Source organism: Falco peregrinus, chromosome 1 (assembly GCF_023634155.1).
Source record: "Falco peregrinus isolate bFalPer1 chromosome 1, bFalPer1.pri, whole genome shotgun sequence".
Taxonomy (NCBI): domain Eukaryota; kingdom Metazoa; phylum Chordata; class Aves; order Falconiformes; family Falconidae; genus Falco; species Falco peregrinus.
Genome location: NC_073721.1, coordinates 66,708,651 through 66,736,633, shown reverse-complemented (window position 1 = coordinate 66,736,633; position 27,983 = coordinate 66,708,651). Strand labels below are relative to the sequence as shown.

General features: G+C 53.4%; 2 protein-coding genes across 5 annotated transcripts; one reads left to right on the top strand and one right to left on the bottom strand.

The window, feature by feature from the left end:
* Positions 1–114: 114 nt before the first annotated feature.
* DLST (dihydrolipoamide S-succinyltransferase) lies at positions 115–16,713 on the top strand. 2 transcript variants are annotated; one of them, XM_055805893.1, is made up of 15 exons: positions 115–247; positions 4,837–4,870; positions 6,155–6,203; positions 7,264–7,319; positions 7,677–7,751; positions 8,152–8,207; positions 8,912–9,023; positions 9,450–9,605; positions 9,894–9,979; positions 10,655–10,752; positions 12,588–12,718; positions 13,286–13,359; positions 14,223–14,306; positions 14,850–15,017; positions 15,499–16,713. In XM_055805893.1, exons 1-15 carry the CDS (start codon positions 179–181, stop codon positions 15,631–15,633), a joined length of 1,383 nt encoding a protein of 460 aa, XP_055661868.1. In that variant the 5' UTR covers positions 115–178; the 3' UTR covers positions 15,634–16,713. The 2 variants fall into 2 exon arrangements, with proteins under 2 accessions (XP_055661868.1, XP_027651758.1); XM_027795957.2 differs by lacking the exon at positions 115–247 and adding an exon at positions 745–4,732 and having other exon boundaries at positions 15,499–15,877.
* Positions 16,714–18,814: 2,101 nt separating this feature from the next.
* Positions 18,815–27,177, bottom strand: RPS6KL1 (ribosomal protein S6 kinase like 1). Of its 3 annotated transcripts, none has more exons than XM_055805875.1 (10): positions 26,647–27,177; positions 26,024–26,148; positions 25,109–25,201; positions 24,242–24,289; positions 23,379–23,511; positions 21,133–22,044; positions 20,226–20,315; positions 19,995–20,077; positions 19,606–19,701; positions 18,815–19,506 (listed from the first exon to the last, which is right to left on the bottom strand). In XM_055805875.1, exons 1-10 carry the CDS (start codon positions 27,065–27,067, stop codon positions 19,396–19,398), a joined length of 2,112 nt encoding a protein of 703 aa, XP_055661850.1. In that variant the 5' UTR covers positions 27,068–27,177; the 3' UTR covers positions 18,815–19,395. The 3 variants fall into 3 exon arrangements, with proteins under 3 accessions (XP_055661850.1, XP_055661862.1, XP_055661858.1); XM_055805883.1 differs by lacking the exon at positions 18,815–19,506 and adding an exon at positions 20,808–20,868; XM_055805887.1 differs by lacking the exon at positions 21,133–22,044.
* Positions 27,178–27,983: the final 806 nt, after the last annotated feature.

Sequence of the window (27,983 nt, the reverse complement as noted above, 5' to 3'; positions counted from 1 at the left end):
GCCTTAAGCCTGCCCTTGCCCTCGCTCCCCCCCCCCCCGCCCGCGGTGGTGCCGGCCCTCTGGCCCCGCTCCCGCCGTTCCGGAGAGGTTGGTCCGGCCCTACGCACTTCCGGCTCGCGCCGGGCCTGCTTCCGGTGTCCGCCCTCCGGCTCCTCCCGCCGCCGCCGCCGCCACCGCGATGCTGCTGCTGTGGCGGTCCCGCTGCCTCGGCCGGGCGCTGGGCCGCTCGCTGCGCGCCCTCCGGCAGGTACTGCCCGCCGCGGGCACCGGCCGCGAAGAGGGAGGAGGGAGGGGCGGCGGCTGGGCGGGCGAGGACGGCGGCGCCAAGGGCACCGGGACGCGTCCCCCCCTTCCCCTCCCGGCCGCCGCCCCGCGGGGGGGGGGGCGGGGGGGGCGGCGCCCCCGGGGCGGGGGCCGGGGCGAGCGCGGCGCTGCCCCTCCTCGGGCTCCGCGCCGCCGGGGGCCGCGTTCCGCCCCGCGCCGGGCCGAGCCCGGCCCATAGGGAAGGGCGGCGGCGGCAACGGGCAGGGCTGGCTGACGGGCAGAGCTCCCGCAAACCGCCGCTCCTGCGCTGGGCCGAGGCGTTGGGGGTCTCTGTTGGCAGCCGCCACTCGCCTCGCACCTCCCCGGCTGGGGTCAGCCCGGTGCAGCACTGGCCGATACAGCGGTGCCCGCTGCATCATTTAGTTCTTGGGCTCCATTTCTCAAAGCGGTGGTTGGACCGATGCGAGCGGCGGGGCCCCGGGCCGGGCCGCCGTGGGCTCGCAGGGGCTAACAGCCAGTGCCAGCTGCTCACACCCACAGCAGGGCTGCTCACAGCCACCTGGCTTCTGGCCTTTGCTGACTTGTGGCCACATCGTTTAAATAGCAAACGTGCCTAGCTTTGCGTGCGTACATATATATGCACATGCGTATATATACATATACATGCATACCTACAGGTGGGAAAAGATCACTTCACTTCCAGATGACCAGCTGAAGGCTTAGAGCAAGACATCTGGTTTTAGCCATTGTGTGAGTCTAAGCAAGCAAGTGTTGACAGTTAATTGTAATGTTGAACGTTTAATTATGTCATGCTTCCTCCTAGGGCTGTTGTGTATTAAATGCTTGTCTCTGGGTGCTACAGACAGATTTGTGTTTATAAATACTTTGTGTATATATGAAACTGTGCTATAAACAATTTGTAACTATATTATATTTTGTTATATGCACATGCAAACTGATTATAGTGCAGTTTAAAATAAGTTTAAGTGGCATTTTAACAATATTGAGGTTTTGTCAGCTCTCAGTGGTGCTGTGTAATTGTACAGAACAGGGGGGAAAGCCAGATGGAATATTCAAACCTGTTACAAAACTAGTCTGCAAATCAGGAGGTTGCAAGAGATTATAGCTGAGGACTGGGAAGGGGAGGTAATTTTAGCTGTTAGGTGTACTGGAAGAGTTGAGAAGTCAAGGTGGTAGTAGTAGTTTAATTTCCATTTGTGTAGGTATATGGGAAGTAAGTTTTGACGAAGGGGGGTAATACATGCTTTTTGAACAGACATCAAACCTCTGATGGGAGAAGTGAGAACAATAGACGTGTACCAAATTCATAAGTGTAGGGTTGAATGGGAGAAAAGTGGAGTCGGCAAGAAATGAGGGTAGGGAAGGGTTGGCTGGATTTTGATGATCTCGTGAAAGAGGAAGAGGTCTTGGATTAATCTATCAAGCAGAAGTCACGCATGTGCATCAGTAGCCTGCATCTGAGCATGTAAGACTTGAGGTGAGGGGGTACAGCTGTTGAAGGATGACCTGAAAAAGTCCAGAGAAGAGCTAGTCTGAAAAAAGATGGTTTGATCAGGAGTTGCATTCAGTGCTTTGAGAATCAAGTCCTTCTGTTTATGTGGGGAAGAGTTTGTAAGAACTTTTTCATCCCTGTTTGATCCTCCCCACATGCTGGAGGAGTTCTCAAGCCTGTCGTCTTAGTAACAGTATCCTTTACCACTCAGTATTGTTATCTCCATCTCATCTTAGCATCTGTCCTGCTGTGCTATATATAATTGTGTTAAAATCCATGAAACATGTGCAGTGGGTTTTTTGTGTGTAGCAGTGGTTTGGACTGATCCTTGTTTTGAAAGCAGCAGCTTCTTTGCTTTGAAGAAGAAGCTGGCGCTGGAGGACTGATTGCTGTGGTCCCTGTCATCAGAGCTGCCCAGCACTGGGCTTCTCTTTTGTCTCTGTTGTAATTAACTGTAGCCTCTTGTTCACTTGGTGTCCTTACCTGAACTGGTCCCTGTGCCCGCAGTTGCAGAAGTTTTGTGAAAATATGCAGGCTGTCACTTCAGCTGATTTATTCTGTAATTTATTTCAGTGTGTAGTGACCTACTGGAAGGTGACAGCTCCTTGAAAGGTGTGGCCTGGGACACTGCTAGAGTCATTTTGAGATTACAACAGTTATAAAAACAATTCTGAGAAGTCATGTGAAACATGGGGGAAAAATTAATCAGTTGGTTTGTGAGTCACTAGCTAATTAGACCAGGATTTACTTTTCCAAGTGGAGGCTGCCTTTTTAAAGTGATCCAAAGTGCTAATGTCAGCTGGTAAAACCTAAATGTTTCCATTTTCACTGAAGAAGCTCCAAGGTCAGGCAGAAGGCAGATTTAACAAGGTGATACCAGGAACAGGTGCAATCATAGCAGTTCCTTCAGGGAAAAAGGGAACAGGAAACAACAGCCTTGTCAGGCATCTCCTGGTGATGCATGACCCGCAATGGTTCTGTGGAATGCAGGACAGAGGAATCTCAGTATCTTGTATGAGCGACTTCCTCCTCACATTAGAGCGCTTTCCCTCATTTTGTAACCTAAAAGACAGAAGGGAAGAGTGATACCAATTTTTTCATTAATTTTGCACCAGTTGTGGAACACAAACTTGGCACCTCATGCAGATGTGTTTTCTCACAACAATTTATTTTAGGACAGGCCTTCTAAACTTTTTTTTTTGTGTGTGTTAAACTTTACAATAAACTGGTCCTGAGAAAATAAAATTGGCTGTTTCTGCTTCAGTCTAAGTTCTTTCCTGACAAGTTATTGTCTGGGACGTTAAGAATACCTTTAACCACTTTTCTATAAAGCACCCAGGAGGAAATTAATGGTCAGAGGGGAGCTCAAGTTGCTTGGTATTTTATTTGTCATTTGACTTCCTATTATCTGGGACATTACTAGAAAGTGGGAAGGATTTGATCAATACAGGAGCTAATGTATGTGCTGAGGATTGTGGTGCTTTAGGTTCTTGACCAAGTGTGGTTACATTGAAGTTTGTCTTCCTGATCTCAGCTTGAGGCTAGCTCTACACAAACTAGATCTGAGTTAGCAGGGGGCCAGTGCTGCACCAAGATTAAGAGTTGTAGCGTTCACGATGACTCTGCAAAGACTGTCCAGTGCTCCTCCCTGCTTTCCCTTTCCCAGCCAGACCTGGGGCAGGGACTCCAGCGGGCCCCGCTAGAAGCCAGTTTTGCAGAACCGTTAGTCCAGGATCATCAGTCCCTGTAGTGGACCATTAAGCAGGGTAGCAGTAGCTGCATGGCGCTGGTGGGGCTCCCGAGCTCTGCCAGACCCAGGCTGGCTTAGCAGTGACTCAGCCTAGCTGCCTGCATCCGTAGCATGCTAACCATAACCATGTTGAACTGCCCATCGGTCACTGAGTTGACTATGCTTTAATATCAGAGAAGGCAAATCCATCAGTAAATTTGGATAATTAAACTGCCAGTGGGTCGATTCCAGGCCTGTTAGTAGTTCTGATGATATGCAGTGTTCACTGAATGTATTTTTGCATGCTACAGCACTCAGTCCTGTAGATGGTATGACAAGCTTAAGTATCTTTTTGGTCCTTGATCTCTGTGTTGTCATATCACACGCATCTCCACAAATTATTTTGATATTTAAGATCAGTTATATCCCATCCTACTTGCTTCGGCGAAGTTGAAATCAGGGCTTGTACACAAACGTCCCTTCAGACACTTGACAATGCGAATGAAATCTAATTTTTACCTCTTACCTTAGCTGCTGGGTAGGGGTGTTTTGAGCTCTTGAGTAGCTGTTGTTCCAAATCAGTCAGCTATGCTTTTGTCATGCTTACCATGGTATTTTCCTATAGTTTTTAAAGAGTTCTTAGGTTCTCCAGATCTGCGGGTTTGATGCTAGAGAAATGTATGATAACAATAGGGAAAGTAACTAGAATACCTTAAAATGTCTTTTTGAGGAATGTTATGCTGAGCTAGAAGTGCAGTCAATGATTACATGGGTACAAAACGTCACCAGAAGGTGGAATTCCTGGCTCACTGAAGGCAGTAGGAATTTTGCCATCGGGGGAAATTCTGACCTTCTGGAGTTCAAAGGCTCCATAGCCTTAAAACAAACAAACAAAGCCCCCCAAATGCTGTGTTCATGACTGTAGGAGTAAACAACATGGGATGTTTTTTTATTGTATTCAGTAGCTATCCTTGACCTCACTTGTAGCAAATTTTAGTGAATTGGTCTTTAGAAATCTGTTCCTTCTTAAAGAGGAAACTGTGCATGGGAAGGTCAAAGCAGCTGGAGCCACAGCTGAAAACCACGTGCATCAGGTTTAACGTCACTCTACAGGAAAGCGTCCTGGAAGCAGACAAAGCAAAGAGGAGGGTGTAGATGCCCTCACCATCTCCTGCTCTTGCACAATATGGGAAAGTAGCACGCCAACAGTCTGGAGCGTGGGAATGGTGGGTCCTGTCTCTCTCTGATCCAGGTCTCGTGAGAAAACCAAAGTTCTTCTAGGGTGGGTCCATCGCTTGGCAATACTGATAGTTCCTCTTCTCTCTGACAGGGGAACTGTACTCTGGCAAGATGCTCTCTGTCTGGTGAGTCTTATGCTTTTATTTCATTTCAAACTACCTAGACAGAACAGAGCTGATGACGGAAGTTGGTAATAGGTTTGATTGGAATGTATTTCTGTCAATCAAGTCACGAAGGAACAGTTGGTGAAATGAGCTGTGTTTCCATGTGAGTGCCTCCCTTGCCTAACGTACATGCTGTCCATTCCATTGGGCTCTGGTGAAGATTTCACAGCAGTAGCACAGTGTATTTCAAGCATTGCAGTGCCTGAAACACATGCTATTGCAGAGCCTAGCTCTCTAATAAACTCCTTTGAAAATGATGGGTGAATGTTAAGTGACATGTCAAATCTAGTATGCCTCTGAATTCATCCTTGGTGCTTAAACTGGATTTTCCCAGAGCTGTTTTTTCTAGCTGTACAGTGTTTATATAGTGTTACATCACTCACTTCTGAGTCCACTTTGGGAAACCAGTTAAATCTGCTTACCTTCTCCGGTTTCTAGAGTTCCAATAACAGCTCTTTAGTAGGGGATGGCATCAAAATTATATTGCTTTTCTAAAAAATCAAATGGGGAAATGGTTCTTCCTTCTGGCATTGTGTAACTGAGATAATTATGTTCTTCAGTTGCTATGCTGACTCTTTTTAAGATCAGTCTGGAAAACTGCCCAGTGCCCTGAAAGAGACAAAGGACAGGAGTTCAGTTTGTAGTAAAAATTGCAGTGTCAGGGCATGTGAGCAGTGAGGGAAGGGGACACTGGGATATGTGAAACTGAGAAGCGATGCAAGTACCTCCCTGCTGTGAGTTTTGGAACAGGGGCTGGACAGAGAAGAGGGGTGCCGGTGGCTTGCTGTTTGGCCCTACACTGTTTTCGTTCTGTGAGACTGTGAGGCTCCCTGGGGGTGCCTCTTAGGGCACTGATGCCTTGCTCCTGTTAGGAACCCCTTTCTGTTCGTGAGGGTAACGCAGTAGCAACTGAGGTTTTAGCAGTCCTGGAGGTGTCCCATGTAGCTGTTTCCTGGTTTTGTTCTGACTGGGGTAGCTACTGCGTTGTTTGCCCTTTTCAAAAGTTATCCTTACTAGCTTTAAGGTCAAGAGAGAACTGGTTTTACCACCTCTGTAAATCTAGATGAAGACAAGACCACTGGCAAGCTCTGGGCAGGTTTGATGGCACTGAGGTGCCTCTCTGTGGCTATGTTCCCCACTTAGTCCCAAGCTTCTTTCAGGGTGAACAGTGGTGTCCTCTGCACCCTTTACCTGACAGGGACACTTGAGGACCGGATGGCTGGGTAACACCATTCTCATTCACAGGTGTGGCTGGAAGCCAGGGACTGGCTTACATGAACAGCAGGAAGCTTGTGTAAGTATCCCCCGGAAAGCTGTGATGTGGAGAGGTTGGGGCTGCTCTAGTCCTGATAAGATTTGAGGGCTGGGAGGCAGAATATGGTTGGCTGTCATAAAATCCCCGTGCATATTGTGGGAGCGTGGAGCTAGCCCTAACAAAATCTGGGGTTTGCAGGTCAGGAGCTGTGGCATGCTTAAATAAAATAAGCTTTGTTTGGAACCAGATACCAAGGCAGGAGAAGGACAGGGATGAGGAGACTGCTGATAAATGGATCTCTACCCTTTGATTATCTGATGAAAAGTCTTGTTTGCTATGTGGTGGCCTCCTGGTAGGATTTTGATAGGTGAAATGGGGTGGCTTAGGGAGCTGTCATATGGCAAGGTTTACATTGCTGGGGTGGTCTTGTAGAAATGTATTTGGGGAAATAACCTTAAGAGTGCATCCATAAAAGCCTGAAACGCTGGTCTGTTTGCACCAAGTAGCCTGTGTTAGAGGAGACGCTAAAGCATGTTTGCTTCAGGTTTCCAAATGTGTGAGTAGGTACAAAAAAATCCTTTGGAATGCTTGGGGTTGCCAGCTCCCTGTGAAGGGACATGGAGAGAAGTAGCTGGATGCGTTGCCATAGGCAATGTATGGTTCTTTCTCTTTTGTTGTTGGGGTTTTTTTTCCTTCGTTTGGTTTTGGAGCAATCTAGCAACTTCTGTAGAGGGCGACAGTCCTGATCTGAAGGTAAAAAATGGTTACCCACCCATAGGGTGGGCTGGCTAGGTCAGCCTTTTATCAGTATTTAAACCACAGTGGTTCCATTGGGTTGTCTCCCTAAATTAAAGCTCCATAAATGTCAGTTCTCACTGAGTTTCTGAGGGCACTAGTGATGGTAAGCTGTTATGTTTCCTTTCTTAGTGGGATTGCTGCAGCTTGAGGGGTAAGTAGGAGTCCCTTGGAACAAATACATCAGAACAGCTGAGCAGCCTTTCAGATCAGTTAAGCAAATGTAAATTCTGTACTTGGGCTTGGAGCTGGCAGCCTGCAGAGGAACATCCTTCTGTGTTCATCTCTTTCTCTCTTTCTGCAGAGTAAATAGCTCCAGTGTCTTCACTGTCCGTTACTTCAGAACCACTGCATTACGTAGTAAGTAAAAAGCCAGGAGTCAGTGGGATGGCTCGTGTGCTACTTGTTGCTGTCCTGACAACAGCCGAAGCTACCTCTTCCCACCCATGGTCTAGGCGCATTGCCGCCCTGCCTCGATGGATGGCTGAGGGTTTATGTCAGCCCTCAAGATTTTGTCTGGCATTCCTGTCACAATGTGACTTTCAGCCAGATGGGAATTTCTCTGGCATTTAAATGTTAATCAGCGTTGAAGGAAGAAGGCCAACATTTGATGTCTGTTGACCTACCCCCTCGAAGTAGAGTCCTGCAGACAAGAATGAAGCAATGCTGTAAGTTTTGAGCTCTGAATGCATTCACATCTGTCTGTCTCTCTCACAGGGGATGACGTGGTTACGGTGAACACACCAGCCTTTGCAGAGTCAGTCACAGAAGGAGATGTCAGGTGGGAGAAAGGTAAGCAGCTGCCTCTTCCCTGAAATTCTCAGCACCTTTACTGCTGCACTGGACAGCTCAGGGATGGATTGTAGTTCACTGGCTGACAAGACAACCTGCTCTGTGCCTTTCGATCTGTGACAAATGAGGCAGTTAACTGCAGTTCTCCTAAGGGGTAAGGATTGCAGTTACAGCCTTGGCACCTCTCTGTCGTGGGTCATGTTGGGTGAAGGGTGTTGTCTAAACTGGAAACAGACTGTGACTGTGCAATAGCTTGATTGATTGAGCTAGACTTTTCTTTAGAAGTTCTGGAGAGCTGGGGTGAGAAAATACTGGGTTAGTGGGGGAGACTGCTGTGGGTTAAGAGGGGAGGCTGGAGCATACCTACCTCCTCACAGTGGTCTTCATATCTATTGTTCAGCTGTTGGAGACACAGTGGCAGAAGATGAAGTGGTGTGTGAGATTGAAACAGACAAGGTAGGAGTTTTCTGGACCAAAACTTCTTCTAGTTCTGTAGTGGGTACCCTGTATGGCTTCTCTCCTGCTAAGAGCTCCTAGAGCCTGCAGGCCCTGCCTGTGTCTCCTGCTCCCTTCACGGAAAAAAGCTTTTCTCATCTAGTGTGAAAGCTGGATGTGCCTTAAGTGAGAATTCTTTGATAACCCTTGCTTCCTCATACATTTGGTTAAGCATCAGTGGTGCTGATGTTTGTTGGAGTTGCAGTTCCACTCCTTCCAATTCCGGTGCTTAAGCTTTGAAACCTGTTTGTGTTTAAACAGAGGAGAAATCTGCAGAGCCATAGGATGTCTTCAGATTGTGTTAAATTTAGCCTTTACGTTTACTCACTCCTTAAAGGACTCTTAAGCTTTGAAGTTCTTGCTAAAGTTCCCTGCCAAGTTATGCTTCTGGTGTTGCTGTCAGGAAGATGCTGGCAGTGGGTCAATTCTTGATTGTACCCTGGAGCAGGAAGGTCAGGCTATAAGTTACACTGCCAGCATCTCCTAAAACTTCTAAGTATTGGCACAAAATCCTGGTGGAGGATATGAACACTGGTGCCAATGGTGCGAGACAGAGCCGCTGTCTGTGCCAAATGACAGTGTGTATCTGCATATTGGCATCTTCTCTTGGGCGCTTGTTCTCCATCCAATGTCTGGGGAAGTTTCACTGATTTTCCTTTTTGCAGACATCAGTGCAAGTTCCAGCCCCAGCAGCTGGTGTGATTGAAGCCCTTCTGGTACCTGATGGTGGCAAAGTGGAAGGGGGGACACCTCTGTTCAAACTCAGGAAAACTGGAGGTGAGCCAGGCATATATAACTTGCATGAGCCTTCCTGTTTCCACTGATCTTTTTCTGAAGATGGAAGCAAGGCATTTAGAGGGATCCTGAGAGGGCTTATATGTTTCCTCCATCTACCTCTCTAGCTGGATGAAAATACTGCTGTTGTCCATTAGAAAAGGGGGGGAACTTTCCTTTTGCTCGCTCTGGAGGAGACTGCAGCTCTAAGCTAAAATTAATTGAGAATTCCCCTGATACAGCTTTCTTCCCTGCCCTGTTCTCATCAGCATCCAGTTTCCTACCAATGAGGAGATCGAAGGTGTTGATTAGTAAAACACTTTCACCATAGGATCTTCTTGTGGTGGCTCCTGTCAGTTCAGTAGTGCTGAGAATATAAAGGCCCTCTGCTGGGGGGTTAACTTACCATGGTTCTTCCTTGTCTTTCAGCTGCTCCTGCCAAGGCCAAACCAGCAGCAGCCCCTCCTCCTCCTGCAGCCCCTGAACCTGTAGCTGCGGCTGCTCCTCCCCCTGCTGCAGCACCAATTCCCACTACAATGCCACCAGTGCCACCTGTGTCAGCTCAGCCCATTGACAGCAAGCCAGGTGAGGCAACAGCCATATTCTCCTATTTTCAAGCCTTTCTTCCTTGTGGAGAGTGTGTAAGGTTAAAGACAGCAAACAGTTTGGTGCGTATGGTGAAGGCCTCCCCACATTATTGCCCTGCATGCTCCAGACTGGCGAGCTCAGCTGTGCCTGGAACCCGTCTAGCCCTGTTCAAGGCTGCTTCCACGCTGTGTTACTTGAGCAAGGAGCTCAAACGGGCTTTCTAACTCGGGGCATCGCGATCAAGACCTGGCTTCCCTTTTTGACTGATGTGTTCTTTACCCTCAGTGTCTGCGGTGAAGCCAGCTGCAGCCCCAGCGGCAGCCCCTCCTGGGGAGACAGTGCCCAGCAAAGGTGCCAGATCAGAGCATAGGGTAAGCTGTGGGAACAGGGGCATTGCCAGTGCTTCTGTTGCTGAGTGACAATCTGTTCCGGCATTTTCTGGCTGTGTCTGCACCTACCTGTTCACACCCAGCTCAATGGGGCTGTGACAGATGGGGATATTCTCTGCTTGGAGGCACACATTTAGGGGCTGGAGGAAGAGCCAGGTCCAATCTGACACAGGTCTTTTTGAGGCAAAAGTCTTGTCTTGAGCTCTCCTGACTGAGCACAGAAAGCTCAGTGTGATCTTCTTGGTTGGTCCACAAGCCCTCAGCAAAGGGCTGAGGCTGCTGCAGCTGCCTTGTGCATTCATAAGAGAACACGGTTGAGCAGCTGCCTTCTTAGCAATCTTGCTTTTCTCACATTAGCCTCATGCTGGGAACCTACACATGTTTGGAGGTCTTGAGAAACACATAGGTTGGAAGTAGTCATACTGTGATGCGTTTCAGCACTGCTTTTCAGGTGAACTGGGTGTTGAGCTGGGAAGCTCTGTAGTGATATCAACTTCTCAGCCTGTCATGCTCCTCAAAGAGACGAGTGAAAACCTTGGCCCTAGGCATCTTACTGGTCAACCAGACAGCAAGAAGAAGGGCCTGTTGAGTTTTTTGTGCATTTTGCCCCTTGGATGAGCTTGAGGCAGCTTCTGATTATATCTTTTTAATTTTCAGGTGAAAATGAATAGGATGCGTCAGCGTATTGCTCAGCGGCTGAAAGAGGCTCAGAATACTTGTGCCATGCTGACCACTTTCAACGAGATCGATATGAGGTGAGGACCAGATCTCTTTTTCCTTTTATGAGTCGAAATAGATGCAGGCAGTCATCTTGAAATAGCAGTCAAGACTTTGCTGATTCTCTTCAGAGAGATTGGCAAACGTATCTGTTGGGACCTCTTTCTTAGGTGTGTACCACACTGTTTGTGCAGCTTCACCAGGACCATGCTGGTGTTGCAATATGAGGGGTGCATAACTTCCTAATGGCCTGTTCTTACTTGGGAATCATCTGCTGCTTGTAAAAGGGGCAGCCTGGTTCCTCATCTGCGTGGTTCTTGGTTGAGGACTGATAGGTGTTGAGCAGAAGACCAGGTGTGACTGGTACCACTTGTAGAGTGGCTATTAGAAGACAGCAAGTTGTAGCATCTGCTTTCTGCCACCCCACCAAGTTACTGCTTTTGGAGGTGGGCCTATTTAGCTTCCCGTGAGGTGGTTCCCCAGGGCTCATCAGCCTTTCAGGTGAGTTTTACATAGGTCTGAGGCATTTGCTGTGGGATGGTGCAGATTTCCAGAGACGGACTAGCATCCTTCCGCATCCCCTTCGGGCAGGTGGGGGTCTTCTGACTCAAGCGATTGCATGGACTGAACGCACTAATGGCTTTGGAGGGCGGGCAGCTTATGTTACAGTGCATTAAGGGGAAATCGTGCCCAAATCAAATTGCTTTGTGAAATCCTATTCTGCTCCTTAAAGACAAAACATGTAAATATTTGGGTCTCAGAACAATAAGGCTGGCAAAATAGTCTTGATTGGAGGGGAAGTGCTGCAGCTTTATCTCCTCTCGGAGGCTCATTGAGGTGTCGCTTTACGCTGGCCTCGGGCTCTCGTTGCATCTGGTAATCTGGTTTGGATTGATTGCTGTGAGGTTGACTCTTGAGGACCTGTGCTGGGGCCTCCTGCTTCCCACGGGGGTCAGCGTCTGAAAGGAGGAAGCCATAATGAGCCGGTTTCATAGCAGACCTCATCCTTATTGCCGCAGTCCTTGTGTCTTGGGAGGCACTAATGTCTTTGGGTGGTAATCCTAGCCCTAAACAAGGTTAATCACGGGAAAACAAACACTCTAAACCATGGAGAACCTGCCCCAAGCTGAAGCTGTCTCTTCAAAGACTCAAGGTCCCTGGAGGGGGCAGGGATGGACCACGCAATTCTACAGCATCTGGCATTAGCCTGGTGTAGCCAGAGCTTGTAGCCACGGCTTGGTTGACTTTATAAATGGCCTATGTTCTGATAAATAGAAGCAGTGGGGAAACATGATTAGTCTGGATGAGGACTATAGGTGGACTGGCACTCACTGCCATAGCATCTGGGAAAATTTCTCTCATATTCACTCAACTCCCAAAGCCGGTGAGTTAAGTACTGAGGCATCGTTGTGGTGGCAGGTGCTGGACTTGCACAACGATTGAAGTTTTTTCCCTCAAATCACCATGTGCGTCTTTTCTGCTCTTGGCATTTCCTGCTTTTTCACCCCTCTGGGGTTGGCCCAGGCACACCTGCAGTTGCTCTCTGTGGTACCACACTGGTATCAGCATTGGTGTCCCCAGAGAATTGGTGGCAATGTCAGGCTGAAGCAGGAAATACACCATGCCCTATCTTGCTTTTGGGCCTGGCAGGCTGAGTTTGCGGTCCAGGACCAGTTCCTGTTAGATCTTTTGGCAGGGGCCTTAGAGCCACCTTCAGCCCACTTCAGGTGTGACATTCGAAGGATTTTTCAGCAGACCAGGTGTTCGGCGCTTGGTTTGCAGTCTTTGGGGCTGGTGCTGAAATCTGTTCTAGAGTGAGGGAGCGGTGTTTTCTTGGACTCCCTGCTGACCAGCGTTGTCATGTGTTTTGTAGCAACATCCGGGAGATGAGAGCTGTACACAAGGATACCTTTTTGAAAAAGCACAACCTGAAGCTAGGTTTCATGTCAGCTTTTGTGAAAGCTGCAGCTTTTGCTCTGCAGGACCAGCCCGTTGTGAATGCAGGTGAGTAGGGACCCTTGCCGGTGAGTCTCACCAGTGAACATGGCAGAGTGGGGAAAAGCAGGTTGCTAGGTCAGTGGCAGGGCTAATACTTTGCATAAGCAAGTCAAATACACAGGAAAAAGGAAGACAGTCCTGTGTGCTGCAGCTGGTTTTGCTAATGCCACTTACGTAGGCAGAGGACAGCTTGCCAAGAGGGGCTCTGTTATGCCGGGGTTGCCAGGAGCGGGGCTGGGGCCCCAGCCTGCAGAAAGCAGAGCCTGCTGGCTGCTGTAGTGGTGGCTGCTGTAGGTGCAGTGCAGTTCCTGGGGCTGTCAGAGGTGCTTGCTTAAACCCAGAAGAGGAGGATAACCAAGAGCATGTGTGAAGGGAACTGACCTATCTGGACTGTGTTTCCTTTCTGTCTATGCTGATGCTTCTCCCACAGGGGCAGCGAGGGCTTATTTTTCTCTGGAGTTGTGTTTAAGCTAGAGACGAGCAAGTTGTTACGATTTGGTGGCTACTTCTGGCCTGTTGAGCCCTTGATCCTGGGTACTGCGTGTGTAACACAGCTTTTTTTTTTTCTCCTAGTGATTGATGACACGACCAAAGAGATTGTGTACAGGGACTATGTGGACATCAGTGTCGCTGTAGCAACTCCCCGGGTAGGTACCTCAGATGCTTTGGCCATGCTTCCTCAGGTCTGGAATGGTCATATACTTGGAGCCAACTCAGCTTTGAGCTCTACTGCAGCAGAAACTTCCTGATGAGACTGATCTATAAATGAGACATCTTATACGTTGTGGACTGCAGAGATGGGTTTTGGGAGAAGATGGAGGACCAAAAATATTCTGCCACTGTACTAGGAGATATAGTAACAAGGTTATTATAGATCTCAGTGGTTAATGAGTAGGGCCAAGTTAGGGAAACCCTTTTTTTTTTGTGCACCTGTGAGGATATGGCATAGACAGTAAAAGCTTTGCATGTCCTGTCCTTTGGCTAACCCTGCTGTGCTGTTCCACCATTTCTGTAAATGACATTGCTGCTTCAAAGAGATATTCCTGTCCAGGGAGGGTATGGGATGGAGATACAGCTGTTGAATTAGTTGAGTCTGTTGTGAGGCAGAGGTTTGGCCAGGACTGAGGTTCTGACACTGCTCCCAAAGTCTAGGAGAGGTCCAGCACAAAGAGACTCCACTATTCTTGCGGAGAAAGAGGTGGCAGCTGAACTCTGCCCAGTGTCTCACCTGCTTTTACAGATGTGGAACTGCATCCAGACAGACCACGTTTATTTTATGAGACGGGCTTACAAAGGCAAAGATGATGTCTCATTTACCGTGTTGGCCCTCGGTGCGTGTCCTGGCAGATTTCCTGGCAGGCTGCCAGGGTGTGAGGCAGCTCTGCCAACCACCTGCTGTGTGCTGAGACAGCAGGAACTCTGCTGGGCTGAGGCCAGGCTCCTGCCCCGTAACAGTTACCTGTGTGTCACTGCAGTGAGTTTGCTGATCATGCATTTCGCTTCTCCCTAGGGTCTTGTGGTCCCTGTCGTTAGGAACGTAGAAAACATGAACTTTGCTGACATAGAACGTGCTATCTATGAGTTGGGGGAGAAGGTAAGGAAAGTTGGAGGGTTTTCTGGAAAAGGTTGGGAGGAATGGGAAGAACTGGGGGTGCTGGACAGGCACGAATTGATTCAATCCCTCTGTGTCATCATCTCTGACCTCTAACACACTTGAGTCGTGCTGTGGGGAGTGATCCAGTTACATCTGTGGCTCTGCTCCTGCCTTACAGGCAGGCCTGTCTACTTGTTGCCTTTCCAGAAGACCAAAACCTATGCATTAGTGACATGGTGTGTCTTCACCGTTGTCTTTAGAGGCCAAGGCTGAGCTGCCCTGGGGTAGAAGTCCCTGTGTCTGTCTCCTACAAAATCAGGAGTTGGAAATGAAGGCAAGAGAATCCTTCCCCAATGCCAGTAAATGTTCAGATCTAAAGACAGGGTGCATTTGCAAGTGATTTGTGCTGGTTTTCAGCTGAACAGATCAGTAAGTGAAGCTCCTGCCATTAGCATTTATTCCTGGAGAGGCTGAATGTCCAGACACTTGTCCTTTGCCTTCTGTGATCTGTGGGGCTTTCTAAGACCGTACTTTTTCTTCTAGGCACGGAAGAATGAACTGGCCATTGAAGACATGGATGGTGGCACTTTCACAATCAGCAATGGAGGGGTTTTCGGGTCACTCTTTGGGACACCTATCATTAACCCCCCCCAGTCTGCCATCTTAGGCATGCATGCCATCTTCGACAGGCCTGTGGCTGTCGGGGGCAAGGTAGGTGGAGCTGCGCAGCAGATTTCAGTGAACAGAGGGGAGGGCTCGGTGGAGTGAGGACCACAGCCCGTAAGCTTTTTCTAGGGAGTTGGTGTCAACTTCTGAAAGGCTTTACTGTGAAGGGGGAGCAGAGACTAATGGGTGTAAGGCAGCTTTTCTGGCACCGGTACTTGCCTGAGGTGTGCAGGGGGTCTTGTCCTGTTTGTGAGGGGGAGAACTGGATAATCTGCTTAGGTGTGGGGCGGAGGAGGGGGCTGTAGCCTCTGTGATAGAGAACGGGTCCAGAAAGGGACCTAGTCTTGTGTGGCGATCAGTGCCTGAGTGAGTGAGTGGGTAGGTCATCCTGCCAGGCAGGACACGTCGAGGAGAGCCTGAACCCTGGATTCAGGATAGGGAGAAGGCAGGGTCTCCCTCAGTTTCACAGGAGGGTGTCATGCAGGCAGTAGAGCTGAGCTCGCTAATGCCGGTCTTATTCCTTCAGATCGAGGTGCGGCCCATGATGTTTGTGGCACTGACGTACGATCACCGGCTGATTGACGGCAGAGAGGCAGTGACTTTCCTGCGCAAGATCAAGGCAGCGGTGGAGGATCCCCGCGTGCTGCTGCTCGACCTGTAGGGCAGCTGCACCCCCACAGCACCCACCCAGAGCAGGGCCGCAGCACCAGCAAGGGCAATGCAGGGCATTCAGGAACTGGCAGGGGTCATTCCAGTCTCCCTCCCTCCGCTGTGGTTGGAGCTGTCCCAGAGGGAGTTGTGGGGATAGCTCCTACCTCCTTTCCTATTCTGTTTAACGAAGGTTCAGTTTCTCATGAGGATTGCTGTGCGGTGGGCCAACCACTGAACGGCACTGCCTTTCCAGAGCTGTCTGTATGGCATCCTCTCCCTCACAGCACCAAACTCTCACCTCTAGCTTGTCCTATACCACTGGAAACTGCTTGCTGCTGCTGGGCTAGGGTACCCTTCCCTGCCGCTCCAAGGCGGGTTCAGCTTTATTTCCTAGCACTGAGGTTCCTGGGAGGGAGAGGAGAGGAAAGGCTACTGTTCTGTCCCTGTTTTGCTTAAAAATATTTCACACTCATCTGCTTTGCGAGGGCAGTCTGGGGACCCCCCAGGCTGCTTGCAGCAGAGATTTTGATCAGAGCAGGGCTTGAGGTAGGTGTCACGCCTCTAGCAGTGCCCTAGTTACACTCCCTCCACAGACAGGAATGCAGCAGCGGCAAGCCCCCCTGCTTTCCCTTGGAGATGATTGTCTCTCCAGCCTGGTCACCGTGGCATGAATGTTCGTGTCCGGGTGGGCAGAGCGCGTGACCTCTGTGGAGGTAGCACTGTTCCTGGGGGAACAACCCTTTTCACCATTACATGCCTGACACGGGGGCAAGAACCAGCCCCCAGCAGCTGTCCTTGAATCACAGCTCACTGATGGTGGATCCGACTGCTGGCTTCCTGCGTGCGAGGGCTTGGCCCGCTACCAGCGGGGAGACAGCTGGGGAGGGCCAGGTCTTCAATGTATATCCCAGCCCAAGGCTGCTGGTTTTGGGGGGAGGGGGGCAGTCCTTAACCTGATAGCGCACACATGTATTGGGGAGTGAGGGGGTTGCTAGTGCCTGCAGACTCTATTACTCTTACCCTCTACACAGAACTTGTAACTAAAATATTTAACACAGCGGATTTTAAATGAAATAAAAATGGGCAACAACTGCGAGGTGGGGGTGTGTTTGAGGGGGCAGGCAGCAGCTCCTGGACAAGGGCTCTGGCATCAGCAGCGTCGCTAAGTGTAGTGTGAGAAGCCTGTCACCTGGTGGTGAGAGGAAAGGGAATGGGAGCTGGGCCCTTCGCAGGTGGGTCTAAATTGTGGCTTCTCTGGCTGTGAACTGCTGTCCTCAAACCCTCTTTGGCACAGGGTTGGCTGTTCCCAGCAAAGATGAGGTTTGGGGGGCTGGAAATGGTCTGTTTCTCGGTCTAGCAAGAGAAGCGTTGCAGACGGTGAGGAAATCCCAGTGTGTGGTAAGTGGCATGATGGCCAAGAGGGGGACTTGGGAGAGGCTGTTACAGTACTGGTGTGGAGCCGGGTTGGTTTGTCCCTGATAGAACAGGGGAGAGCTGTAAACCATGCACGTGGGGAAAACAGCCCTTAGGGGTTGCAGAGGGAGAAAGCAGGCAAGATCAAAGGACTGTCAAGTGCAAGTTGGCTGTGGTGCTGAGACTTTCCCCAGGGAGCTGTCTGGGTTGGAACAATATGAAATTGTTCCTGGATCATGGCAGGGTTTTTCCAGCTCCAACACCAACTTCAGAGAATGGTTTGCCTTTCCCGGCTATGAGTGAAGAAAGCAGCCCCTTTTAACAGAAAACTGTTCCACTTACAGCTTGCGTGCTGGTGAGAGCAGTGCCTGGTGCTGGTTCCTGCATCTTCCTGGCAGCTCTGGACAAACTGGTGCGTGGAGTCAGCTTGCTTCTGACTGCCCCTGGTTGAGGTAGGTGAGGAAGAGAGGAAAAACCCCTTCCCTTGCTGTATAGGAAGGGCAAAGAATCTAGCCACTCTTGCACAAGTACATTGAAAGAGAAAGTTCTGATTAGAAAATGCTGCTAGCACCAGTGCTCTGCACTGGTTTAGGATACGGGGGGCCCACCTTGGCTTTGTACGTGAGCCTGGGGAAGGGCAATGGCCATGTTCTGTCAGAGGCTGCAATAAATGGGGCCTTCCAACTGGGAATGTACAGCCAAGCTCCTAAAATGATGCAGTTTAGCCAACTGCTCTTATTTAATCTGCCTGCTCTATTTAATCCACCCTGCTGGGGCTTGCTGTAGGAGGGCGGTGCAGCTGCTGTGCTTAAAGCTGCCTTTTGACCCTCCTGGGTGACACCCATGGCAGTGTCCTGCTGGGGCTTTGGCCACAGGGTGGGTCCTGCTGAGCCTCCCCTCAATCACACAGGATTAGGAGGCTGGTGGCTGTGGGTGCAGCCAGGAAAGGCTGCCCTGGAGTGGAAAAGCGCCAGGCGCTGCGTGGAATTAGCAGTCTGCTCCCTGGTTAGCCCTCTTGCTCCTGCACGGCCTTTCAGGTACCTTCGCTGGAGTGGGAGAGGAGTTTCTCCCAGGCTTTGCTCCCCTCTGCTGGACAAGCACCCGGAGGCAGCGAGGAGCAGGCAGGGTGGTAGTGGCCGGTGGCAAGCAGGAGCTGGAACCAGCTAGCCACTGGGAAGTTTCACTGGTGCCGGTAATTCCTTACCGTTGGGGATGAGGGAGCGCTGCGAGCACGCGGGGGGGAGATGCAGCACTCCACTGCTGCCATTGCTAGCTCATCCTTCAGCCTAGGGCTTTGACTTGCACAAATCAGCACAGCAGCTGCTGCTTCGGGCTGTTGGCAGACGCCTTTTCTTCCATCCTGGTTTGTCTTTACTTTTGCCCTTCTTCCGTCTGTGCTGGCTCTCAGCGTTCATCCCGTTAACGGCTTGCTGTTTGATCTACCAGGGGCAACTGCACTCAAAGCACAGCGGGGAGGGCAGCGGGCTGCCTTCCTGCAGCAGAAAGGAGCACCCAGGCACGGGAGGCTGGGGCCAGAACGGGTAACAACAAAAATCAGGGCTGGAAGAAGAACACAGGTACTCTCTGCGTTTTTCTCAACTCTGATCTGCGGCCACGCAGCCCCAGGAACCTGTGGGGCAGGCAGCTCGGTGCCACCTTCTGGGTTTTGGCTGCAGGGTGCTGACAGCCAGTGGGTGATGCCATCCCCGGGGCTCTCCCGCACTCAGCGCGCTTGGTCCAGGCCTGGCTGGCCTGGCTCAGATACAAAAGGACGCATCTGCAAGCAATAATGAGTGGTTTATTTTATTTCAGAGGGCTGAGGGGAGAAGAGCAGAGGGCTCCCTCCTGTCTCCCCCCTGCATCAGGCATTACCCACACACACATGCAGTCAGGGATGGGCAATGGGCACAGACCCCAGGCTTGGGCACCAGCCGGTGGGGCCCAGAGGAGATGCACTTGGAAGCCACAAAAAAAAATAACAGGGGAGAGGGTCGCTGTGGTAGTAGCAGAGATAAAAACCATAGGGAGGGAGTCCCGAGGCGAGACGCTAAGCTGAGCAAGGGATGCCCCAGAAGGGGAGCATAGCCTCACCCCAGGGGTGGGCACCTGGCGTCCCTTTCCCACCAGGGAGGACCTAGAGAAGACAGCCTGGCCCAGACTGCAGCCTCCTCTTGGAGACACCAGCAAACACAAGCAGAGACAGAAGAACACGTCAGGCTGCAAAACCTCATGCGTACCCCACACCGGGACAGCCCTTGCAGGCAACCCCCCCAGCAGGCAGAGCTGCCAGTGCCACCCGGGGTCGCTAGTGCCAGGACAGTGGCTCTGTGCCCAGCTCCCTGCAGGGAGGACAGCCTGCCTAGCCCACCAGCTTGTTCCACGGGACGGTGCTGAAGAAGGAGTGGGACTTCAGCTTCGCCATGCCACCTCCTCCAGAGCCCAGACGCCACTTTGGGTTGTACTGCAGGAGCTGTGGAGAAAGGGGACGGGGCAGCAGGATGGGGATACTGGAAAAGCTACCCCAGCTGGACCCTGCCTTTCCACAGTGCCTCGCCCTGTGCTCCCTCACCTCGGTGAGCAGCGATGTGGCAGCCAGGCTAAGCCCTTCTGGCAGATGCAGCTGGGTGTGAGGTTGAATCCCTGAAGGGTGGTTTAGGGACAGTGGCTGCAGGAGGTAGAAGGAGATGGTGAGTGGAGGAACCGAGAAGGGTAGGAGGGCCCTGCTGAGCCATCATTGCCACACAACCCCAGCCCTGTACAGCAGGATTTAAAACCTGGTGTACTGAAGACCCAGAGGCCGTGCACAGGCACTAGGAACCACAAGCCTGAAGCAACCTGGCACAGCACTGAGGTGCCAGTGGGGCAAGGTACTGTCCCAGCCCCGGCATGGCAGGGAGACCTTGCGCCACAGTGTCACCTCTGCCTCCCCCCTCCTTGCACAGCTCCGCTGCCTCTTACCACTCCTGTCAGCAACTCATACAAGAGTGAGCCAAAGCTCCAACAGTCAGCTGCTTCGGTGGGCTCTGCGATCCCCCCCACTTCTGCAGAAAAAGCCAGAGAGGTATTAATTAGAGTGGGAGGCAGGGAGCACCAGTGGCTGTACCACGCTGGGCCTATCTCGCTGCCTGCAGAAGCCCCCTCTTCCCCGGTTGGTGGCAGTGGGCAGAAGGCAGGGGATGCATCCCTTACCTGGGGCACTGTACAGCTCTTCCCGTGCCTGGCTGCAGTATTGGGGCTCCACCTCTGTCCACTGGCCAAAGAAGGTGAGACGGACGTGACCTGCAGAGCAGCACCAGAGCCAAAAGCAGGGAGGTTAGGACAAAGCTAGGGGCTTTGGTTGCAGCACAAAGCCAAGCCACATCCCTGCAATGGCAACAGCCAGGGCACCGGGCCCCTGCCATGCCCTGAATGCTGAGGCACTGCACATCCCCCAGCCTCCCACTGCTTGCACGAGATGCCCAGCAGGCACTCGCAGCTGGTGAGACTGGTCAGGTGGGCTCCAAGCTCACAGACCTCAGTGCAGGCTGTAGTGAGGAAAGAAGCAGTTTTTAAAGGGGGGGAAGGTTAGCTTTCCCATTGCAAAGCTCTCTGCATTTTTCTTTTCCTAAGCAATTTGTACCTCTCCAGAGATACCCAGATGTTGCCAGCTGAGCAGAGACTTGCATTCAGCTTGCACTGACAGCAGTAGCCGTGGCTTTGAGGGATGGGACGGCTCCAGAATCCCCCAGCAGGCAGTAACTACAAGCAGAGGAAAACTGCAGTCCCACTAACCTCAGGCACAGTTCAGCTGGTCTCAGCTTCCCCATGCTGGGACTTCCCAGGCAGACAGCCCCTGCGGGGGAACAGGGGCAATGCATTCCTGTGGCTACAGCCCCTGACTCTCCCACTGCAGAGCCATCTCTTGCAATACCGCTTGGAAATCCCAGCTGAGACTGCACTTCCAGGATCAGCAACATCCAAACCCCTCCAGACTCCCACCCTCCCCCAAAGCAAACTCTAGAAGGTCCTCGTCTCCTGGAAATGGGGCAAGTGGCAGTCTCCCAGCCAAAAGGCCATCCTCCTCCTCCTCAAGGCAGCAGCCTGGGGCACTACCTACCAGCTGCATCAAGCAACAGGTTCCTGGGGTTGAGGTCCCGGCACAAGATGCCCTGTTGGTGAAGTCCCTCTAAGGCCAGGAGGATTTCTGCTGCCCACAGCTGCACCTGCTCCTCCTTCACAGCCCACGCTCTCCGGCCGTGCTCCTGGGAAGCCAAAGCCCTGCACTGTCCTGATGGTGGCTGCTCGCTGAGCCGGCCACAGGTCAGCCTTGCTCCCCGCGAGGGCTCCCGTGCTTCTGGGTCAGGCCCACCGGGCTTGGCAGAGCTGGATGGGGCAACTCCTGCATGAAGCTGTCTCTGACCTGAGGTCAGGCAGGGCTGAGCCCAGGGGACCTCAGACACTTGCTGAGGCGGCGGCTCCCCTGCCCCTGGCTGGCCCCCTCCTCTCACAGTCTTTGGTAGAGGGGCAGGTCCCTGGGGAAGCCTGGGGTCTTGCTGGGAGGCTGCTCTCGCCGATATGCAGCCCACGCCACCTGTTAGAGCGTCCCAGGGGTAGACGACCAAGCCCTGGCTGGCAGGGTGGCCAGGAGCTTTGGCTGATGCTGCTGGAACATGGTCCATGATGCCAGACACAGCCTGTGTCACACACAGATCCTGCCCTCTGGCTGCAGCCCTTACGCTGCCAGCGGGAGCAAGGCGAAGCTGGCAGTGGTTCCCTAAGCTGGTGTCCGTGGGGTTGGGGGACTGCTCCCCAGGCGGTGAGGCATCAGTGTTTCCCAGTACTCGGTGAGTTGCAGAGCCTGGGAGGCCATTGCCTGTGCAAGCAGAGAAGATGGAGACTTGGCTGCTGCCCTGGGAGCTTCCCACGCCATCCTCTCTGCCACGGTCCCTCAGGGCTTGAACAGCGTTTGAATCGGCAGATCCCTGCTGGACACAGTACTTGGAGCGGAGGTGAGACCACAGCGTCTCCCCTGGAAAGCAGAGAGAACAAGTGATGGGGCAGAAAGCATCCGTGGCTCCCCCGCTGCACACACAGCCCGTTCAGGCACAGGCCAAGGCTGACACGCTGGGGACTTGACCGAGCATCATTAACGTCCCCTGCAGCAAAGCTCAAGTCCATGCAGCATGCTCCCCAGCCCTGCAAGCACACCCGTGCTCAACACCACACCTCCCCGGGACCTAGCACACCAAAGGCTCATTCCACCCTCTTTTAGGAGCCCTGTTCCGCATTCTGCACAGTTGCCTTGATCTCAGCTCTGCCACTTCCATGTCACAGGCGAGCCACATCTTCATAGACCCCTGAACCCACCCCCACTTCCCCCTGAAAGCCTTTCCTCCCCGCATGACAGAGATGCCACAGAGCCCCCACAGCACGGCACAGAGCCCATGGGTCAGCGAGGAGCCAGCGCAGCAGGCCCTGGAGCCCGCAGCACCCGCCAGGGTTTCCCAGCCTCACTATGTTCAGCTGCTCCCTGCTTTCTGCACATTCACCCTACAGCAACACACAGGGCGTTTGAGACTCAACACACATCAGCCTTCATTTGCCATTGCTGGAGTCCAGCTGCAGCTTCCTACACATCCACTCAACCAGCAGAGAGCAAAGAAGCTCCTTAGGACAAGCCTCCACCTTGTCACACTTCTTCACCAGGATCTGGGACAAGCCTTAAGTTTGCCTCCTTGTTGAACCCGAACCCCGATGTGCTCCCTGCCCTTTATGCCCCAATTCTCCATCTCCTCTCTTCGGTCTGGTCTCAGAATCCAGTGCGACCTCTTCTTTTGTAAACAAAAAATGCTTTACAAGGGTCTTATCAAGAGAGTTTTGTTCTACAACATCCAGGTGAACTGCTTCACTTGGTTCTTCTCCATCACCTTCTTGTCATGGTCAAACAATGTCAGTAAAATGAAGGTTTTTTTCTTTTCAAGATGCTGAGCCACATCAACTTCTTTACATCAAGGCATGACATTTCCTCCCATGGGACTCTAGTCCCTAAGGACAGTTTCCATATAAAACACACCCACAACCTCTCTCCCCTTGTAGGTCTCCGCAGGTCCCATTTCTAAGTTACTTCCCCAGTCAGCTCTTACCAGACCTCCAGAATCCCCAGTACAGCCGAGCAGCTCCTTCTACAAAGTCTCCCAGCCTTGGTACCCACCACCCTTCCATGAAGAAGACAGCTTGTGCTGTCACTATTAAAAGTGCAGTTCCAAAGCAGCAGGAGAAACATATTTGAGATTACAAAGAAAGGGAGGCTGGGGATAAGAGCAGGATGCTCCACGGACAGGAGGCAATGTCATCTCCACTCACCCTGCACGTGCTCCAGGTGGAGGAAGATGGAGTCCTCACTCACATAGTAGCACAACAGCTTGACCATGAAGGGGACCCCATGAGGGATGATGGTCTGTCGCTCACGGGTCTCAACGTGGGATTTGGGGAGGCTCTGAGGAGGTACAGGCAGATGGGTGTTACAGCGTGGTAGAGACTTGGACTCCCTGCAACCTAGCACTGGGCAGGAGGCCAGCCAGAAAAGTAGGGTGCCATCTGCCCCACGCCACGGCTGCTCCCCTGCGACACCTGCAATGGAGCTCCCTATCTGCAGAGTCCTGCAGCTCATGCTGAGAGATCTGTCAGTCCCCAGCAGCCAGCTGTGATGAGGCAGGGCTCTGCAAAGCTCTGCCAAGGCAGACCACTCCCCACCTGCACTGTGGGACCCAGAGGACACTGCTGGTCCACCCCCCACAACTACCCCTACTCCCTTCAGACGGGAACCTGCCATCCCAGCCCTCTCTCCTCTGGAGCTGATGCTTCTCCCTGTCAGGCTCCTTGTCCAATTATTAAACTCCTTTATTTTTAGTTCAAGGGTGCTGGAAAACGCCCTAGGACTTGTACTGAGCACACCTCATCCACAACCTGTTTCAGGGGTTGACCCAGATTAACATGGGCATAAGGTTTGGCTTGCAGCATTACAAGGCAGAGAGAGGTGACCGAGGAGAACCACTTCCCTTCTGATCACGGAAGATGGCTGAGGCAGCCAAAAGAAACTTTATGAACAATGAACTTCCTCCAACACCTCTGTCAGCTGCTATTTTTTGGTCCTCCAGCCATCTGTTTGGACAAGGAGGCTCTGGGACAACAGGGAGAAGCAGGCAGATGGACCTGAAAACACCCACCTTCAGTATAAAGGTCCCACCAGTGGCCGGATCCTGGACAATCTGCACCTGGAAACAGTATATACAGCACCGGTCAGAAGCGGTGATGGCTCCCACCCCAACACACAGCCTACAGGAATGACTGCAGGGACTCAGCTCTGCATCTGCAACAAACTCCCACCCAACTCGAAGAGTTTGGTGGTGCTCAAACCCCTACTCCTGAACGACAAAGCACGGGTTATTAGTAATGAGATAGCCATGCAACCAGGGAGCAGAAAGTTAATCAGGAGGTGACTCCCACACCATTTTTGCTTCTCTCACAAAAGAAGGGTTTCGCACTGCTCCTTCTGGGCTCGGTGGGGTGCGCCGGGCTGCCCACCTGGGCCTCGGCAGGGACAGGAGGACCGCGCCAGTCCTGCCAAACTCAGATGTGTGAACAGCGGAGGAGAGCAGTGTGCCAGTGCGTGTATGGAGACGGTAACCTTTGCTCCAAGATGGTGAGCTACTGATTAGCTGGTTCAGCCAGACAGCTTGTCTTCTGCTGCAGTCTAGATTATCCATAGGAGTCCACCACCGCGGTGCCTAAGCATCAGGCACGATTCCATGCATGGGAAAGAACTGAATGCATCAGCCTCCAAGCTCTGGTAAGAAGTAATGGGCACATTAACAGATTTCCCAACTAACTCCTACTAAAGGGTCTTGCATCCTTGCCTGCAAATTTTCCTTGGCGGGAGTGGCGTGGATGGATACCCTCACATTTCTTGGTGGGTGTGCTGGGGGCTGGCACCCCCATCCCAGCTGCCAGGACCCTCTAGCTTACACTCCCTTTGGTCCCACACCAGCCTCACAAACACCCCCACCCCATTCCAGGTCAAGTCATTCTATTACCTTATCGATCACGCCCACAACCTTACACCGTCTCAGGTTCTCCACTGCGGAGCTCAGCGTCCTGATCGGCCGGAAGCGCAGGCTGCTGTAACCCTGCAAGGTGGTGAGAGAAGATGAGGGACCTGGAGATGCTACCGTCCATGACAGCAGGTGACAGAAGTCCCCACATTTTAAAGAGGCGGCAACACTGCCAGGCCGGTCAGCATCCAGAGACAATGTTCCAACAGCTGTGCTTGACTCCTAACATCAGCTGAACCATTTTCCTGGCCAGCTCCTGGATTTCTGAGTTTTTTGGGGAAAGCTTGCACCTGCAGAATGGGTAAAATCACTCCAAAATTTGGACCCAGACTGCTTCAACACCAAGGGGATCTGTATAGAAGATAGTTGTCTTTCTCCCCTGTCTTTCTCATCAGGCTCTGACCCTGCCCTGCCTCAATCCCGTCTCCCTTCATTAACCACCTCCTTCCCACAATGCAGCAAGCAGCCATCATCTTTGGTTTCCATCCAGGTGGGAAGGAACGATGTGGCAGATGACATTTTTAACAAGGTGGTCTCCCCCAGTGCCTTCAGTCCCACCAAACGCAGCCATTTTCACTGCAGCGGCAGCAAGCTAAACATGCCCCCCCCCCTCATCCCAGGGGGGCTGGCTGCACCCCAGGCAAGCGGGGCCCACCTCAGCTCTTCGATCCCGGCAGGGCGAGGGGCTGCCAGCTCCCTCACAGCCACCAGCACGCCGGGACACTCTGCAGCTCATGAATCTGCCATTTTCTCTACACCACCTCACCATGGCATCAGGCAGAGGCAGCTGAGGAGGCTCACTGGGGCTGCTTTATGTGTGTGTGTGTCCATCCCAGGTTTCCCAGTGCCACAGATCCGCTGCCATCCCACCCATGCCGCCCCACACCAGCCCCTCACCGTGGTAGTGGGGTTGCCATCCCCTGCAGCCCGCTGGAGGTGGCAGTTGAAGATTTCCTCCGCGCGCCTCAGGTACTGCGTGATCTTCCGCTTCACAGCCTCCCGACGCTCCTTGTTGGGGTCAACTGCAGTGGGCACAGAGGGTGGGTGTGAGGGGCTTGCCACGCTGCCTAGAGGGACACCCTGGTCCCCTGGCCACGATGCCTGGAGGGACACCCCGGTCCCATTGCAACGCTCACAGGAGGGATGCCCTGGTCCCCTGGCCATACTGCCCAGAGGGATGCTCCAGTCCCCTCGGTCTTCTGCCAGTAGGGATGGCACTGGCCCCCTGCCTGCAATCCCTGAAGGGACGCCCCAGCCCCCTTGTCACGCCCCAGCCCCCTTGTCACGCTCCTCAGAGGGATAACCCGGTCCCATCGCTGCTCCCCGGGAGGGATGCCCTGGTCCCCTTGTCATTCTCCTCAGACAGATGCCCTAGTCCCCTGGCTGCCCCCAGGGAGGGATGCCCCGCTCGCCTTCACCGCCCCCCGGCGGGGACGCCCCGGGCCCCTCGCTGCCCCGCCCCGCGCCCCCGGAGAGCCCCGCGCCCCCGGAGAGCCCCGCGCCCCCGGAGAGCCCCGCACCCTGCACGCCGCGCAGCAGCACGTCCACGCCGTTCTGGTAGTGGTTGAAGGCCTCCTCGTAGTCCTCGCTGACGTCCCGCTCCAGCGCCAGGCGCAGCTGCCGCGCCGCCTCCACCAGGTAGTCCCGGCGCCCGCCGCCCTCGGGGCCCGCCGGCGCCACGCGGCCCCGCAGCTGCCCCAGGTAGACGCGGGCCTGCGCCAGCGCCCGGGAGCACGGCTCGGCCTCCGGCCGGCTCATGGCCCCGCGCCGCCGCCCCGCGCCGCCGGCGGACAGCGGGACGCGCGGGTGAGGCGCGCCGCACGCCCCGGCCCTTCGCCGGCCGGTAACCGGGCGCCGCTGAGCGGCACGGCCCCCCCTGCCCCGCCCCCCGCCGCCGCCCCCGCCGCGGGCGCGCACCCGGGCGAGCGCCGCCGGCAGCATCCCCCGGTGCCGCCGGATGCGGCGCGCGGGGAGGGGCGGGGCCGCGCCGGGGCCGCGTGCCGCCGCCGCTCGCCCCCGGGGCGGTGGGGCCGCCGGGGCGCCGCCGATTGGCTGCGGATGAGATCATCGTCCCGCCCCCCGCAGGGGGCTGCGCCTGGGGAGGGGGACCCGGACCGCCGAGCGGGGGTGTCCCGGCGGGGGGAGGGGGGCTCCGGACCACCGCGGGGGCGTCCCGGCCAGAGGAAGAGTGTCCCCGCCGGGGGAGGGGGTCCCGCACCACCAAGGAGGGAGGTCCCGGCCGGGGGGGGGCGGGGATCCCCGACGGGGGTCCCACCCCACCGCAGGGTCTTCATCGCTCTATAAGCACCGTTGCTCTGCTCGCGTTATCATCATCATTAGTCACCATTAATTACGCTTAACTAATAAAGCTCCCATTCATTAAGTTCTGCCTTTGCTACCCTATTTCCTTGCTCCCGTGCCACGTAATTAGCCGTGTTTTAAATAGGCTTTGCCTCTGCCTGTGGAAAGGCGCTCCCACCCGGGTGGTCCTCGCTCTCCCACCCACCCACCTGCTCTCCCACCCACCCGCTCTCCCTGTGCCGCTGCCCCCAGCCCTGGGCTCCCTGCCAGCCCTTTCGCCAGCGCTCACAGACCCGTTTGGGTTTACACGCTTGTTTCAAACATATGGAGCCAGGAATGCCAGCAGGAACGCGTTAAGGTGCTGCGAAACGCCAGCGCAGCCAAGATCCCAGGCTTGGGATTAGATAGCAAATGCTTTATACGTGGGAAATACGAGTGTCTGGCTCAACCTAGAAGCGTGCGTTCCTGGTCTGGCTTTTTCTTGGAAGGCCAGGTCTGCTGGATCACCGCAGTAATCAGCGAAGGCCAGGTCTGCTGGATCACCACAGTAATCAGC